Here is a 17,020-nt window from a genome sequence, read left to right as displayed (position 1 = left end):
AACCCACCCTCCTCCTGTCATCTGAAACACGTGGAACTTTCCAGTTACCGTCAGGGCCGCTCTGGCGATGGCCGCGGTCTAGAAGGAAACATGGGTGACAGTGGCGTGGACTGGCCAGTGCCTCGTCGGGCCCACGCGCCATCCCGCACAAGGTGCTGGAGCGAGGGGTCCAACAGGATCCGGACGGTGGCACCGGGCTGCCCGCGGGTTCCGCTGATTGGAAGCACCGGGCGGTGTGGTGCTAGCGCACAGACGCCAGAACTTGAGGGTGAGCCTGAGGCCTTCTTGTGGGATAAGCCCTGGCAGCTGGATCCTCCTTTGTTTTCCCCAAGCTCCGTTAGCATGGGGTTTGGAAAGTTAAAGTCCTGCGCTAATAACCTGTTTTCTAGTAAACGGAACCAAAGCCCGGCATCATGGCTGCTCGCTGACCAGCGCGTGGAGCTGCATCGGGCCAGGTCTGACTCACCCCTCTGGGGGCTGGTGTGGACGCCCAGCTTCCCTGCCAGGAGTGCACTTTGCCATCAGGTTTGTGAAAAAATACCGGCAGGTCTTTGGGACTGTAGTGTCTCCTGGGCGGGCTAACCCTGGCCAAGGCCTGTGTGTCCCCGCGTCGGGCCCACTCCTTTTCCGTGTCCAGCCGCTGCCCGAGTGGGGAGCTGGTTCACTCTCCCTGCAGCGCGGCCCTGGACAGGCCTGGAGGAGGACGTGGGCCTTTTGGAAGGAGGGGGAGCACGCGTGTGTTATCCTTGCATCGTGGCGTGTGCGCCACCAGCGTGAGCTGGGGACGGCGTGCCGGCTGTCTCCCCAGGCTCCTTGACACGTTCTTCACATACTAAGCCAGGATATTCCACAGTGAATGAATCAAAGCTGTTGTGAACCGTACAGAGAAGGACATGATGAGAGAGCCACGGTAGTCATGCAAAGAGCAGAGGAACCCCTGCTAGTTGTGTTAACGTGTCGGCACCAGAAGGAGGTCTTGAGTGACGACTTGCTGGTTTGGGGGTCAGTGTATTTCCCATCCTACTTTCCCATTGAAATATAACGTGTCTGTACAATATTCTATAAGCCACATCTCCACCATCAGAAATGCAGAACATTATATATATGTTTTCTTACTTCAGTATCAGTTGGTATTGTTGGCTAGGTTTTGTCTGTTTATCCTGTTCACAAATTTTTGTGTTTTTTAAAAACTTATTTTGAAATATTTTGACAAAAATAGGTTATTTTTGTCAAGGAGCTTAATCTCAGCTTAGGAAAAAGGAAGCAAACATGAAATGATGCAAAAAAGAAGCTGTTCTCATCCTAAGGTTCTCTTTTGCCTTCTCTAGGAAGATCTGTTTCCTCTCTCGTGTCTGTGGTGCTGACTGTGAAAGCCGGACACGGGCTCAGGACTGAGGAACCAGAGCGGGCACTTGTAAAGCTTGTGGCTGGTGATGGAGAGGGAAATATTATTTAGTGTGTCTTGAATCTGAAATATGTTCTTCCAGGAGGTCCTGAAAAGGGACAGAGGGAAGAAAGTAATATTCCAATAAACATTATAAGATTAAAATGGTATTTGTGAAAGTGCTTAAAAATCAAGGACCTCTACGAGTGGACAAGATTGTGCCTTTTATTGATATCAGCATTTGTTTGTAGCTTGAATTACTGTGCCCAGCGCTCTGTGTTGCGTTTGGGAAAGAGACTGGACTAGTGAGACCCTTCTTCCGGTCCTGACTTCCCTCCGCGGCTCACGACCTTAGAGAAGCCTCTTTAGCCCCGTGAGCCTGGGTCCTGTCTGTCAGACGCCACCAAGCAGCGAGCGAGGTCACCTGGACGGGCGTTTTCTACCTGAGAAGGTTTTCTTTCCATGGGGACCAGGTGAGGCAGGTGAGCGGCCGGGGTGTGGGTGGAGGCGCCCCGGACTGGTGGTTCGTGGTCTCCTCCTCTCTTGACCTTTTCATGCGTGTTGGAAACGTTACAAGAAACTTGATCCTTTACGTGAATCGGCAGCAGATACAAAGTCCAGGTGGGAAAGACATACGGCTGCCTCTTGATTTCATGTAAAAGAGCAAAACAACATGTTGCCGCGGCTTGGGGTGGCCCTGCCGTCCGGGATCCCTAGGTCCCCACTCAGTCCCAGGAGTGTCGCTGCGTCCCCACCCCTCTGCCCTGTTCGACAGCCCCCTTTCTGGGGAGCGGTGGCCGCTGGCTGCTGTTATTTTGACCAGCTAGCTGCGGGGTAGAGCTCAGTGGCCATTGCAGGCATTCCTGGCCTCAGGCCAGGCAAGGGGGGGAGTGGAAGGTGTGGCCCGAGAGAGCTTCGAGTCACTCAAGGTCATGTCTGTGCAATAGTTTCTGTACTGCAGCCCCGTCTGTCACGTTAAATTAAGGTAAACTTGAGTGCATTTGTGTCGGGCTTCTGTTTGTTGTTATTTTGTACGTCTCTTTTAGTTTTAGTAGTTTAAGAGCTCCAAGAAAAGAGTTTATACGTAATTTATGTTTACGTTATCCATTTTAAATAATATAGAAAACAACAAACGCTGGGAGCTCTTTGACTTTCCAAAGTTTAAGAAGGACTTGCGATAGGGTCTCTCCATTCAGCTGCTAAAACCTGTGACTTGAGATGATTCTGTCCAGCCTCTCCCTCCCCCCTGTTTGTGGGAACTCTCCCCACCAAACTTAGGTGTCAGGGTGGCACCCATGCTACAGTGTGCCCCCTCCGGCCGGGGCGGGGGGGGGACCTGGCCCAAGCGAGGCCCTTGGGTCACCTTCCCCGGAAGAGAGCTGGGCTGGAGACTCGGGGAGGATGCCTGCGTTCAGCCTCTTCAGTGGCTCTGGCTGGAGAGTTTGAAGTGGGGCTCTCGGCCCTACTATGTGCACAGGGTCCTCGGCAGAGTGGGGGGATGACGTGGGCGAGCAGAGGGAGCCGAGAAGAGTCAGGCGCGGGGTGCACAAGTCAGCTCAGCCATTTTCCTGCCCAGGTTTTGTAAGTCAGCTCAGAACCTTTATGAAGACGGGCTTTTCTGTTTAAACTCACCTGAATCGGACTCTCCAACCTGCAGCACCAGGTCCTGTCTGTCAAGTATGGTTTTTTGGCCATGATAGGAGTGCCCAGAACCCGCCCCCACCGTGACAGCCCCGTCGCTGAACCCCCGAGGACTGGGGGGGCAGGGGCAGCAGGGTCAGCAGAGTAGAGGGCGTTGCTGCAGCTGGGGTGTGGGCCCCCGCCCTGGGAGGGCGCCCCCTTTCGGCACTGTGACCCTAAGGAGCCTTGAGCAGCTGTGGCCACGCCCGCATTGGCCTTTCCCTTCGCTGAAAGGACAGACCTCTCCCAAAAGGGAGGAGGGCAGAAACAGAGTCTGGGGCGGCTTCCGCCCTGGTGGCTGGAGGAGCTCAGGGCCCAGCCTCCAGGTGGCCAGCTCCGGGTAGGGGGAGGTAGAAACAGGCACCAGGCCAGGCCCTACAGCCTTGGATTTGCGTGGAAATAGAGACGAGAGAGAGTCTTAGGCAGTGAACGGGGCACACGCAGCCCAGCGCTGGGGCTTAGAGCGCCCCCCAGCCCTGGGCATCCAGAGTTCTCTTCCAGCTTTGAGTGAGTGCCTGGGGGTGGGGCCTCTGCGTCTGTGATGACACCTTCCTTCATTGGCTGGTGGGGACTTCATGGAGCCCCACCCGGACGTAAGCTGACCCACAGGTCACGGGGAAGCCCTTGTCCTGTCCCCTTCGGCTCTCGGTCCCCTGGGAACTGCATGTCTTCATTGACAGTGGGAATCGGTAAATACTGGATGGTTTCCTCCGTCCTTTGCACACCTGTGTGGAAGTTTCTGTGGAATTGCTGAGAGGCCAACACGCAGACGAACTTTCAGTTAATTATGTGAGGGCTTCGAGTGGCCAAGTTGACAGAGGAGCACGACGTGAGGCTTGTCACAGCCGTGGACCTTCTGGGATAGAGAAGAGTGCATTGTCCCCAGCACTGACGGGCGGCTCTCGCAACGGACTGTGGCGCTCAGGGTCTGCGTCATCTTTGTTCATGGTGTCCTGGGGAGCTTATGCGATGATCAGATGACAGATGAAGCCCGGTGCGTGGGAGTGAGAGGAGTGACATAAAAGACACTGAGTCGATTCATCCCAAGAAAGAGCCTTCAGAATCCCTGGTTCTGGCACCCGGGGCGCCCTTGCTGGAATAGGGGGGAACAGCACAGGGGAAGGTCTCAGAAGAGGTTTCACTAGCACCAGAATGGCCCTCAGAGGGCCCACCATTCATGTTTCCGCTACGTTTCTTGTGATGCATTTCCTGAGCAAGTCTTGTTCATCTCTGTGTCCCTGAGACCTGGTCCACGAGAGACCTGAGATGGTCAGTTGATAGAGAAGAAAGCGCAGGAGGTGTAGAAGCCAGAGAGGGGAGGCACCTGTGGAAAGCAGCTGGAGGGTGGGTGCGGGGGGAGGGAGGCTTGTCGTGGCAGAGGGACCACAGATGCTGCTGGTGCCGCGTGCTTACCAGTAACACGTGTCTCCTCTCCCAGGAGTGAGCACCCAGACCCGCAGTGCTCACACAAGCACTTTGAAGCAGTTTATTCAGGGCACCTTAGTTTCAGACTAGTTCCTGCTGAAATTCCCCTGAAGGTTCGTGGTTTGCAGGCGAGTCACAGGGGCTGAGCTGCAGTTCTAGACCGGGCTGTCCCCAAGACCCCCTGGAGGAGCTGGTTTTCAGGAAGGACACACGGGAAGCGAGAGAGCTGCCCTGGCGTCCAAAGAAGGGCAGCCTCACAGGGCAGCCGGCCGGGGAGGTCTCAAGAGCGAGGAGGCCGGGGCGGGAAGCGTCACAGGCTCGCCAGTGCTGCGTGGGGACAGACAGGGGACTGCAGGGGGACGGTCAGAAGCCGGGTTGAAGTCCGGATCTCTGGGGAGGATACCACTGGCACGAGTCGCTGATGGATTGGGTGTGGGTGTGAGAGGAAGAGGAGTCCAGGCGCTTGCACTGATCTTGTTTCTTGGCTGGAGCCAGTGCAAGGATGGAGCCACCATCGACCGAGGTGGGAGAACTGAGGGGCCGGGGGGATCGGGGCTGCGGCTCGAACGGTCTGGGCTTGTCCTGCTTAGGGCACCGCCCTGCCTGTTGTCCTGCCCCCCCCCCCCCACTGTCCTTTAGAGCAGCGGTCCCCAACCTTCTTGGCACCAGGGACCGGTTTCATGGAAGACAGTTTTTCCACGGACCCAGGTTTGGGGGGTGGGGAGCAGGGAGCCGGTGGTCTAGGCGGTAACGCAAGCGATGGGGAGCGGCCGATGAAGCTTCGCTCGTGCCCGCCGCTCACCTCCTGCTGTGCGTCCGGTTCCTAACAGGCTGCGGACCAGTACGGGTTGGGGGGTGGGGGACCCCTGCTTTAGAGGAATATCCACGGCCCACCCAGTGCCTGACTCTTCCCACTGGAGTCCAGAGATGTGCATTGAATCTGGGATAAGGCACTAAATTCTGTCAGCTGCCGTATTCATTAAACTAATGAGGCAGGTTAGTTAATTAAATCGTGTGAACTCATTGCCACGCTACCTGTTCAGTGTCACTGTCAGCGAGCGGGACTTGGGGGAATGGGAGGACACACGAGGTGACAGGTTGATTGTCCCTTGCTGAGCGCAGGCCCAGTGCAGCCCTGGATCGGCTTGTCTGTGTCTGCAGGTGAGACTGTACACCAACTGCAGCACATTTCCTATTCTCCTGTGCTTGCCTTTCTAAGACACATCATTTTCTGGCAGTTAAATGCCAGCAACACTGAACTGATGTTTTGCAGCTCACTCACATGTTAGGCCTCGTTCTTGGAGTCCCAGCCAAGGCCCCAGGCCCTCCCTGCACGGGGGCTAGAGCAGGAAGTAGGAGAGCTGGGTCCTAGGGGAAGGAGGAAGTGGCCTCCCCACAGGCTTTCTCCAGTGCAGCGGAGCCCGGGGGCCACCCTCTGGAGAAGAGAATTCCAAGGATGTCCAGCCCGAGGCACAGCCCTGGGGTGGGGGCAGGGTCTCCTTCCACGCTCCCCTCTGACTGGGGCACCGTGGATTCCTCCCACCAGCGGTCGTGTCCTCATCTTACAGGTGAGGAAACCTCAGCACAGGGAAGGCGCCCTGTGGAGGTGACATGGCTCCCAGTGGCTGACGCCAGTGCCCGGGCTCCCTCACCAAGCCCCACCGCCTCCGGGAAGGGTCCTCCGTTCACCCATTCCTTCCCAACAGCAGCCTGTAAGCCTAAACTTTAGGGATATTATTAGAAAATGTGATGACTATAAACTGAATCACAGCAAAGTGCCATGGACCTGGGGGAGGAGTTGTGGTTGGAGAACCCAGGGAGGCTGCGGAGTTGTACATGTGAAGAGGCTGAGCTGGAGGGAAGGCCTTCCCGGCTCGCAGATGCCCCAGGAAGAATGTAGTGTGGACCCGACACGTGGGAGGTCAGGAAAGCCCAGGAGAGGAACTCCGCGTGTCGCACGGAGGCCTTTGGTGCCGGGCCCTGTGTGGGCTGCCGTGTGTTTCTCTGTGTACGTGTTTGCTCCTCAGGGCATCCCTTGGTGGTAGTGCTGTTATTCCTGTTTTACAGATTGTGAAACTGAGGCTGGGAGAAGCTCAGTAGCTCTGTCACTCGTGCAGGAGGAGGGGTCTGAAGTGACATTAACTGAGCAGGTGCTTGGACTCATGGACCAGCTCTGGGCCTCTGCTGGTTGACCCAAGCATCCAGGTCCCAGAAGGGCAGGTGTCGAGAGCGCTGTGGACCAGAGTGTCTGGGGCCTGGTGGGCTTGGGGCCAGAGCACGGGGCGGGGGCCAGAGCACGGGCCTGGGGCCAAGCTCAAGGCCTGCCTGTGTGCCCCCTCAGAGCCCTCCCAGGTGCCCTCCGCCCTGGTCTCTGTTCCTGGGGCCTCTGGCCTTTGCCGCAGCCAGCATTCCTGGCTTTTTGTGGTGAGGAGGCATATTTGACTTTGTTTAAAAAATTAAGATCTTTCCTAGGTAGTTGGCTTTTTTAAACAGAAAAAAAGGAAGACCTGCTTGCTTCCACTATTCTTTTTTTTTTTTTTTAAAGCAAGCATCTGCCTTTTTAAAAAAAAAAAAATTAATTAATTAATTAATTAATTTTTGGCTGTGTTGGGTCTTCGTTTCTGTGCGAGGGCTTTCTCTAGTTGTGGCGAGCGGGGGCCACTCTTCATCGCGGTGCACGGGCCTCTCACTGTCGCAGCCTCTCATGTTGCGGAGCACAGGCTCCAGACGCGCAGGCTCAGCAGTTGTGGCTCACGGGCCCAGTTGCTCCGTGGCATGTGGGATCTTCCCAGACCAGGGCTCGAACCCGTGTCCCCTGCATTGGCAGGCAGATTCTCAACCACTGCGCCACCAGGGAAGCCCGCTTCCACTATTCTTATGCATTTTTTTTGACATATTTATTGGAGTATAATTGCTTTACAGTGTTGTGTTAGTTTCTGCTGTATAACAAAGTGAATCAGCTATATGTATACATATATCCCCATATCCCCTCCCTCTTGTGTCTCCCTCCCACCCTCCCTATCCCACCCCTCTAGGTGGTCACCAAGCCCCGAACTGATCTCCCTGTGCTATGCAGCTGCTTCCCACTAGCTATCTGTTTTACACTTGGTAGTGTATATATGTCCATGCCACTCTCTCACTTCGTCCCAGCTTCCCCTCTTATGCATTTTAGGGTGGGGAGAGGCACCGGAGGTGGAGCATCCAGTGGGCGGAGAAGTCCCCAAGGTGAGCAAATTAGAATAAAGGAGCCCTGACCCCCAGGGCCCCTCCTCCTGCCCCCCCCTCCTGGAACCCACCCTGTGCTCTGCTTTTGGTGGCTCTTCCCCACCCCACAGCCCGACTCTGCTTTACATCAGGTGGCGGAGGTTTCCGTAGTGTAACGTCTCTTCTGTAACCCTCCTCGGCAGCCTGCTCATGATTTCTGTTTCAGGAAAGGTGTGTGTTCCCCTCACCCCGGCAGCAGGCTTCTCCGACCACAGCCATTCTGTCGCTTTCCTTGCATCGGAACTTGATTGACAGCATTTACATTTCTGAGTCTTCCCGTTGCACACATTCATCGGTTCCAAATATAAGCCAGAGGAATTTTCTGCTGCCATTGGCTGTTGTTCTGGAACATTCACAGTCCGGGCCTTCCTGGTCCTTGCCCGTATGCCGGCTCTTCCTTTGCTGGTGACTGACCTGGGCGGATGCCCGCGAGCTGTTGGACGTTGGGCACTCTGAGCCTGCACTGTGGCCAGCACTGCCTTCTCCCTGGAGCGCAGCCTCCGGTTTGCTGCTCACCCTTGCCCTTGGCCATTGCAGAGACACTGCTCCTGTTCCTCTGTGTTGGCCTTGCCCATCCCTCGTACCCCAGCTGCCATGGCTCTGCCCATTCAATTTTTGTCATTGGCAGCTGCTCCCCAGCCACTGTGTGCCCGCCCCCAGGTTTGTACCCACGCCATGGAGTTTGCACCCACGCTGTTGTCATTCTCTTATTTGCTGGGCTTTAAGGAATTGGTGGCCCTGAAGTCCCCAGCCTATCAAGTTTCCTCTTGGGTGTAGACCAGGGAGCCCTGGGTGGCCTCAATTCCCAGCGGACTCCAGGGAACCCGTGGGACCAGAGGTTGATTTTGGTGGCAGTGGTAGTGATGGGTCCCTTTTTCTCTCTTGGTTGGATTAACAGCTCTGAGGCCACCTCAAAGAACTTGCTTTCTCAACTAATATTAAGGCCAGCCTCCACCATAGGGTGTGTGTGGAGTGGTGAGGTCCAGGCCTCGCCAGGGGATATCGGGGTGGGAGAGGGGCAGGAGAGAAATCAGGGTGTCCCGAGCCTGACCTGGAGCTAGAGAGGGAATGACAGATTTGTCTGGTTGACAACCTGCTAAAGTGGATTTTTTACTTCTCTGTGCTCCTCTTATTTCCTGGAACTCTTCCTGCCACCTGTGGGTGTTTTTCTCATGAACTGGGCTACCTCATCCAGAGCACAAAACATCATTCTTTCCCAAGCATCGTGCGGTAAGTTTGTTTTTTTTTTTAATAAATTTATTTATTTATTTTTTGGTTGTGTTGGGTCTTCGTTTCTGCGCGAGGGCTTTCTCTAGTTGTGGCTACTCTTTTTTTTTTTTTTTTTTTTAAAGGTTTGCATTTTTTTTTTTTTAATTTATTTTATTTTATGATTGTGTTGGGTCTTCGTTTCTGTGCGAGGGCTTTCTCTAGTTGTGGCAAGTGGGGGCCACTCTTCATCGCGGTGCGCGGGCCTCTCACCATCGCGGCCCCTCTTGTTGCGGAGCACAGGCTCCAGACGCGCAGGCTCAGCAGTTGTGACTCACGGGCCCAGTTGCTCCGCGGCATGTGGGATCTTCCCAGACCAGCGCTCGAACCCATGTTCCCTGCCTTGGCAGGCAGACTCTCAACCACTGCACCACCAGGGAAGCCCATCGTGCAGTAAGTTTTAACTTGTGGTTGTAATTTTTATTTTATTTATTTATTATTTAAAAAAATATTTATTTATTTATTTATTTATTTATGACTGCATTGGGTCTTCGCTGCTGCGCGCGGGCTGTCTCTAGTTGCAGCGAGCGGAGGCCACTCTTCGTTGCAGTGTGCGGGCTTCTCATTGCGGTGGCTTCTCTTGTTGAGGAGCACGGGCTCTAGGCGCAGGCTTCAGTAGTTGTGGCGCGTGGACTCAGTAGTTGTGGCTCGCGGGCTCTAGAGTGCAGGCTCAGTAGTTGTCGTGCACGGGGTTAGTTGCTCCGCGGCATGTGGGATCTTCCCAGACCAGGGCTTGAACCCGTGTCCCCTGCACTCGCAGGCAGATTCTTAACCACTGCGCCACCAGGGAAGCCCCTGTAATTTTTATTTTCATCGTAACCGTTTATTGAGTGCCTGGAAAGCGCCAGACTTTAGTCAAGGTAACTAACATTAGCTGCTATAACAACCACCTACCCCCCCCCCCCAGTCTCCCACAGCACAGGTTTATTTCTTAGTCAGGTTAAGCTCAGCCTAGGTTGTGTGTGGGGAAGTGGTGGGGCAGAGGGTCTGCCTGCCCCACAGTCTGGGGACCTAGTTTCCATCCGCTGAGTGACCCCACCTTACCCTGGGGCCGTGGAATTGCCCACCAGGCCCCTGCACATAGCAGGGAGTCCAGGGAAGAGGGGATCCCACAACCACTTCACTGTCTGCATCTAAGCTGGTGTACATCCTTCTGCAGCGGTCACACGCCGCTGGAGGGACCAGTCCGTCAGTGAGCCTGGTGGCAGGTGTGGTCTGCCTCAGACCTTGACGGTTTCTTACCCAGTAGGTGCTTGTTAGATCCCTCTTCTATGTTTAGGCTTGAGCTCGGTGCCCAGGAGGATATGGAGGAAGCAAGGACTTTAGGTCTGGCGTCCACGAGACACAGGTGCGTGGCTGGCTCTCCTGCTGCCACACAGGAAGTGCATCGTCCTGAGGTGTAGACCGCCTGGTGGGTTAGCGAGCCTCTGCGAGGAAATGTTAGCAAACTCGGGTTTGGCTGCTTGATGCCCAAAAGCCAATACTCGAGAGCCAAGTGCTGGCAGGAACGGAAAGGCTGCTTTGTTCAGGAGGCTGGCAACCTGGGGAGATGGGGGACTTGTGTCCAGAAACCAACTCCAAAGATTCTGCTCGACCATGAAAGTTTTTAAAGAAGAATCATTTGGGGAGGGGCTCAGAGTCGTCTTTATCTTCCACCTTGTGCAGACTTTCTTCTGATTGGCTGGTGGTGAGGTGACAGGGCAGTGCTCCAGGAATCTGGTGCTCAGCCAGAAGTTACCATCCTCCACCTGGGTGGGGTCTTAGTTCCTGCAGAAGAACTCAGAGATGTTTTGTTATGTATATTCCTTGAGGGGGAGCCAGGACCCTGCCCCAAGGCTGCACTGTTGTTTCTTGACTACTCCTCCCTTGTCTCTGCACCCCCTCCCTTCCCTGATTAGCAGCTGTTTGAATCTGCCCTTTGGAGTTCCGGGAAGGTCAAGGAGGCTGAATGAAGCCTATTTCCTACAAACAAGAAACAGGGGACACAGAGAGGACTTGTACCCAGCAGGGCCCCACCGGGTCCTGCTCCATTGCAGAAGGGCTGTTGGCTGCAGGGGAGGCTTCCTGCAGGAAGGGGCAGCTGTCTCTCTTGGGTTATAACCAGTGATTTTCGGTGCCGGTGATCAGTGTGACACCTCATCCATCAGTGACCGTGGCCATCCTGGATTGGGGGGTTTGAGAGAAAGCGCTTCCTCTTTCTGACTCGTGAACTAGCCTCCTCCTCAAGGGCTGCTCTGACTCATCTTTCGTCTGACCTTCCCTCTTGGAGAGCAGAGCACTGGGAAGGGTTGCCCTTGGCCCGTTTGCTGCCCACAGCAGTGACAGCGATAGGGTGGGGAGGGCTGGGATGGCAGGGAGAGAGCCAGTGGTACGGGGGCTTCTGGCTTTGGGTTGATGCCAGTAGTTCATCCTTTACCTCCACTTGACCTTGAGGAAGTCACCCTGCCTGGATTTCCGTGCTCATCATGCAACTCCTTTTAAGATGATTTTGAGAAGACCCCAGTGTTCTGACAGATACCAGTGGAGCTGGCCTCCCCGCTGGACTCCTGCTCAGCAGAGGTTACTGAACCAGAGGGGCCTCCAGACCCCTGCCAGGCCTGAGGCACCTTGTTCTGTGGAGGAGGAGGGCAGGCCTTCCCAAGACCGGTTCCTCTAGAAACTTCCGACAGTCATTGGTGACCCTCAGGAACCCCACGAAGCCATGTGAGTCACAGCGTCCTCTCCGTGGACTTGCTGATGCTCCCTCGGCCACATCTCCCTGCCCCCACTGGGCGGAAGGGACATCATCGGCTTTGCTGCTGATTTGATGGAAGAGGGGTCACACGTCTCTCACAGAGTCAGGAGCCGAGGCAGTTAGTTTCATGAGTTACTGCTTCTCTCCTGCCCCGAAGAAAAAATTCCAGTCTCCTAAACAACTCCCACACCCTCTCTGTCCTCTTTAAGTCATTTTTCTTGCTAATGAGCTCTGGTCTTCAAATGGGGCTAGGAGGAAAACCAGGGACCTTGGGAATATCAGAATCCTTGGTGAATTACCTTCAATTAATGAGACTAATAAAGGGAAGTCTAGTTCAGCTGTGCAAATCAGCTTCGTGTTCTGGGTCCTGATGACTTAAATCTCAGATCCTAATTAGATGCCCCCAAATAACCACGAGGTGGCTTCTAAGGTCCTTGTGAACTAAAAGCTTCTCTGATCTGTGAATTCTGTTACGTGTAAAATTAGCCTGTAGATGTTCCCCTTCAAGCATTTCTGTCCCCAGAGTCTCACGGTACCAACCACCCTCCAGGGGAAGGGACGGGCCGGTGGGGACGCTGCAAGGGCAGGGGGGTGGGGAGCCTCCCTTGGGCTGGCGGGATGCCGGGGTACAGATGTTGTCCTCTGTTAGGTGGCATGTCTCCACTGTCCCGAGGGAAGGGGGGTGACGGCAGCTCACTAACAAGCTGAGCAGGGCGGCCAGGCGGGGCGAGGGGATGCCGGGGACACACAGGGAAAGGTCGTGCTCCGGGTGCCGCCTCTACCTCTGGCCAGCGTGGCGGCAGCTTTCAGTGACGCGGGAGGATGGCAGTAAGCTGAGAAAGACAACGTTTCCCCGTGGGCACGCCCCCAAACGTGGCCATCATCTTGGTGTGGTCTCCTGCTGGCTCTGTCCCGTCTTTTTAAACGGCTTTAACCAGAGAACAGGTAGAACATTTCATTAAAAACACACAAGATGCAGAACTGACATAAACACTTTTTCATGCTGTGCTGTCTTTATTATAGTCATTAAAGGAATCAGCCTTTTTACTGGGTGTAAAGATCATTCATACACAACGCAGTGAATTTCCCACAGTAAAGTCACTCGTGGAACCAGCACCCACATGAGGAGACAGCACACACCAGAGCCCACAAGCCTCCTCACACCCTCCCCAGTCAGTCCTGCCCCTCAGAGACACCACTGTCCTGACTTCTGACACCACAGACTCGTTTGGCCAGTGCCCGAACTTCACAGAGATGGAATTGCCTAGAACATGCTCTCGTGGGTCTGGGTTTCCCCCTTGACATTGTTCCTAAGAGTCATCTGTGTTGTTTTGTCCATGCTACTGTTGATGGACACTTGGATTGTTTCTAGTTTTTGAATATTATAAATGTTACTGCTTTAAGTGTTGGGTTTTTTTGTTTTTTTTTTAGATTTATTTTTTTATTTGGTCGCACCGTGCGGCTTGCAGGATCTTAGTTCCCCAACCAGAGATTGAACCCGGGCCCTGGCAGTGAAAGTACCAAGTCCTAACCACTGGAATTCTGCCAGGGAATTCCCAGCTTTAAGTGTTCCTTGCAGCTTTTTTTTTTGGTGACCCTAAGTGTGTGTTTCTGTTAGCAGTTGCACTCTGAGTTACATACCGGGTCACGTTCAGTGCGGGGAGGTACTGCCAGTTTTCCAGCATGGCTACACCATCTTACACTCCACTAGCAGTGTATCAGGGCCCCATTTATTCTGTCCACATCTTTGCTAGCACTTGGTACTGCCTGTCTTTTTCATTTTAGCTATTCTAGTAGGTACGCAGAGGTATCTCATGGTTACAATTAGCATTGTCCTGATGACTAATGAGGTTGAAGGACTTCTTATGTGTGTTGCCTTTATTATGATCATTTTAACAGCCATATGGTAGTGTTTCTTATAGATGTTCCAGAATGCACTTATCTGTAGCTGGGCATTTCGATTGGTTCCAGTGTTTGTCATTACAAGGAGTGCTACAATTAGCATCTCTGGACCACTGGCCAGAATTTTGTTATTGTTTACGGATTTTGATAAATAATGTCAAATTGGTTTCTGAAATACTCGAACCTCTCTAAAATGTTATCAACAGTGTAGGAGAGCCCTATAGAGTTTCCCCTAGGTCTGCCAGCAAAGCACATTCTCATTAGAAGAACAAACAAACCTCTTTCAGACGCCTACTTTAGGTAACTAAAGGTGTATTTAACATTGCTTTCCTCATTATGATTGAGTTTGGTCACTTTTCCAAAGTATTTTCTACATGTATCCCTCTTTTATGAATTCATACCTTTTGCCGCTTGCATTTAGTGAGTTGTTTTTTTTGTCGAGTTGTGTAAACATTATTGTAAGACACAGATATTAGTACTGCAAGTACTTTCCCAGTCTGTTCCACTGTCATTGCATATTTTTGACTCGTATGCCTTTTGGTGTCAGCAAACTGGTGAGTCATCCCCTTGGTGACTTCTTCGGGGCCCCCCCAGCCAGGCTACTGCCCTCTCTGCTGAGGTGCCCAGGCCCAAGGTCCCTGCGGCCCCAGTGGGAGGGGGAGGAGCACAGCCTGCAGGGATGTCGGGTTTGTCCGAGGGCTGCGCGCACTGATCCTCCTGTCGTCTCCACCACGGACTCTGGAGGTTTCAGATGCTCTCGCTCTGGGCCCTGCGGTCTGCCCTGCAGCCCCCAGCAGTGCTGGGCCGAGTCGGAGCCTGGGTGTTCCGATCCGCGGGAAGGCGCGCGGGGCCAGGCAGCGGCGGTGGGCTGGGAGCTAGGTGGGGTTTGCAGAGCCCGCTCCCGTTCTTGCACATTTGCTTCTCACTGCAGCTCCATGAGGTGGGTGCAACCACCTTCATCTTAGACACCAAAAAGCAGAGCCTCAGAGGCACCCAGGTTCTCCCAGGGCCTGACATTTGTGAGCAGGAAGCCTGGGCCTCAGGCTCCTTATCTTCTCCTTTCCCTGAACCACATCCCAGCTGCCCAGCAGGCCCTTTAGGGCTGTCCCCCCTTCTCCTGGATCACCCCAGGATGGGGGATAGGAATGGGCACTTTCCGTTTCTCATTCTTTGGGGCTTTGTGCAAAACCTTTGTTTTTGAGCCAAAAGGTTAGATTGGGGCGTGAAGCTCAAAGGAATATGTAGTAGCTCTTGGCTTCCCCACATTTCTAGGCATTAAAATTATAACATATATCAGTACATTATAATAAGCATTCTCGAGAACTCCATGTTTGACTAGCTTGTTAAGTTTATAATTTTCTGTTTTTAGATGATGGATTTGGATGTGCTTCTATGAAGAAATGCCACGTGTCTCTACTGGTCCAAGAACGAACATGTCCAGTAAGTTAGTTGCTGGGTGAATTAACCCAAGAGTGGGAACACAGGCCCTTCGGGTGCAAAGGCATTGATGCACTTTGAGAAGACAGGGGCGTTTGGATATATGGGGACCTTTGAGAGGAGTTATTAGTCCAATTATCTTAACTCCTAAAGGTTGGTTCCTTCCAGAGACAGCAGGGATTGTAGCACATAGGGTTAGAAGAATATGTGAAACTCACTCCTTGCTGGGTAACCCACTTCTCAGAGCAGAAAGTGAGTTCTGTGCTGGGCCGGAGCCTCAGCCTGCAGTGGCCCTTTGCCCAGAGACCTCCGTATCCACAGCACGGCACTATCCACTGGGGCGTAGATTGTCACGTTTTGTGGGAAAGAAAGCCTGAGTCTGACACATGTGAAGTTCCTGTACCCCTGGGAGGGAGAGAGCAAGGTTGGAGACATGCCTTTGGTCTCCACTGTTCTGCTGTGCTGTCCTGGTCAGTGGGCGCCAGACCTCTTCTTGCGTCTCTTATCTTTCTAACGGAGATGGTAGTGAGCTGATTTATGATTGTAAAGAGGCTCTGAGACTTGCCAGTGGGAAAACATAATAAAGCAAACAAGAAAATATCAAAGGCCATAGTCGATGATTAGATCTAAGCCATCATTTAATGTGGCATGTCTCTGTTGGAGAGAACATGATTTCTTTACGGGACCCCACGGACGGACCGTGCTGGCGTGTGTGTGAGTACAGAGGAGGTGACTAGACGGGGCCTAGCTCATCGGACTCTCCGTCCTGGCTTCTCATTGCCAGGGGACCCTGGCTTTGCTGCATCTTGTCCATGTAGGTCAGCGTGCTCTCTCCATGAGGGCACAGTGTCTCTTCGTCACCATCCCTGTTTTTTGTTGTTGTTGTTGTTTGTTTTTTAAAAAAAAGTGTTTGTTTTTATTTCTCAGGACTACTGCCACCTTAGGGGACTAGGGCTTGGTGACAGCGCTTCCCGGGGAATCAGGCGTGGTCTGACCCAGGAACAGGAAGCACATCGTCACCAATGACATCATGACAGCAAGAGAGCACAGCCCTCGCCATGGCACCAGAGCCCGTGCAATGCAGCGGGCTTCCACCATCGATGTGGCAGCCGACATGCTTGGCCTCTCTCTGGCAGGTGAGCCTCACCGGGCCTGCCCGCGGGTCCCATACTGTGGCAGCGCTGGGAGGGCCAGGCCTGGCATCCCTCTGCTTGAACTGGAATGGGGGGAAGTCAGCCCTCTTCCTGGGAATTGCTTCCACTGGAACCTGCCCGCCATCAGTTTTCCAGTTTGTGTGGGCACCTCCAGGGCTCATTTGCCAATAGATAACGTGGGAATGTCCACAGTGCCTGTCTGGCAAGTGCCCAGACCATAATAAAAGCCCTTTGTGTTGTGAGTGTGCAGACCCGAGTGGGAAGGGATTTGGTCTCGGGGTCAGAGACTTCTTAGGAATCTCAAAATAAAATGTTTAGCAAACAAAGAAATCATCTCCTATAACAGTTTGTGAGGGAAAAGAAAGCAGAGCGTTGGGTTTTTCTTCCCAGTTTTATTGAGAAGTAATTGGCATATATCACTATAAGTTTAAGATATACAGCTTGATGGTTTAATTTATACATATTGTGAAATGATTGCCACCAGTGTGTTGAGTTTTTTGCATCAAATCTGAAAGCAGGGAAAAGTTTATTAAGGGTGATTTTTTTTTTCTGTCATTTCTTTTTTATCCAGGAAGTATACAAGATCCAGATGAGCCCATTCTAGAATTCAGCTTAGGTAGGTGTCTTTTAAATTTTCTTGTCTTAAAATACACGTTGCTTAAAAACAAAAACAAACACTCCACGACTGGCAGGAGTGTGTCTCAGAGGTCTTGCTGCTGCCACCACTGCTGCCCAAGTGCTTCCGGGGAGATGAAGCTCCGAGGCTGGTGTGAA

The 17,020-nt window shown here is 53.2% G+C and overlaps 1 protein-coding gene across 6 annotated transcripts in view; it reads left to right on the top strand.

Moving 5' to 3' along the window:
• INPP4A (inositol polyphosphate-4-phosphatase type I A) overlaps positions 1-17,020 on the top strand; it is a 125,730-nt gene that overhangs the window by 54,389 nt on the left and 54,321 nt on the right. For 4 of the 6 annotated variants that reach the window (XM_059943396.1, XM_059943398.1, XM_059943400.1 and 1 more), the window contains exons 2-4: positions 15,025-15,095; positions 16,020-16,228; positions 16,818-16,862. In XM_059943396.1, the coding sequence (XP_059799379.1) occupies positions 16,123-16,228; positions 16,818-16,862 (151 nt within the window). In that variant the 5' untranslated portion in view covers positions 15,025-15,095; positions 16,020-16,122. Of the gene's footprint in view, positions 1-506; positions 526-1,849; positions 1,867-7,661; positions 7,715-8,948; positions 8,984-15,024; positions 15,096-16,019; positions 16,229-16,817; positions 16,863-17,020 lie in introns of those variants that run through there. The other 2 variants (XM_059943397.1, XM_059943399.1) reach the window with 2 other exon arrangements.

The sequence above is a fragment of the Balaenoptera ricei genome, chromosome 13, assembly GCF_028023285.1.
Source record: "Balaenoptera ricei isolate mBalRic1 chromosome 13, mBalRic1.hap2, whole genome shotgun sequence".
In the NCBI taxonomy this organism is placed as follows: domain Eukaryota; kingdom Metazoa; phylum Chordata; class Mammalia; order Artiodactyla; family Balaenopteridae; genus Balaenoptera; species Balaenoptera ricei.
Note: the sequence above shows the minus strand (reverse complement) of the source record. Positions and strands in the feature narration are given on the sequence as shown.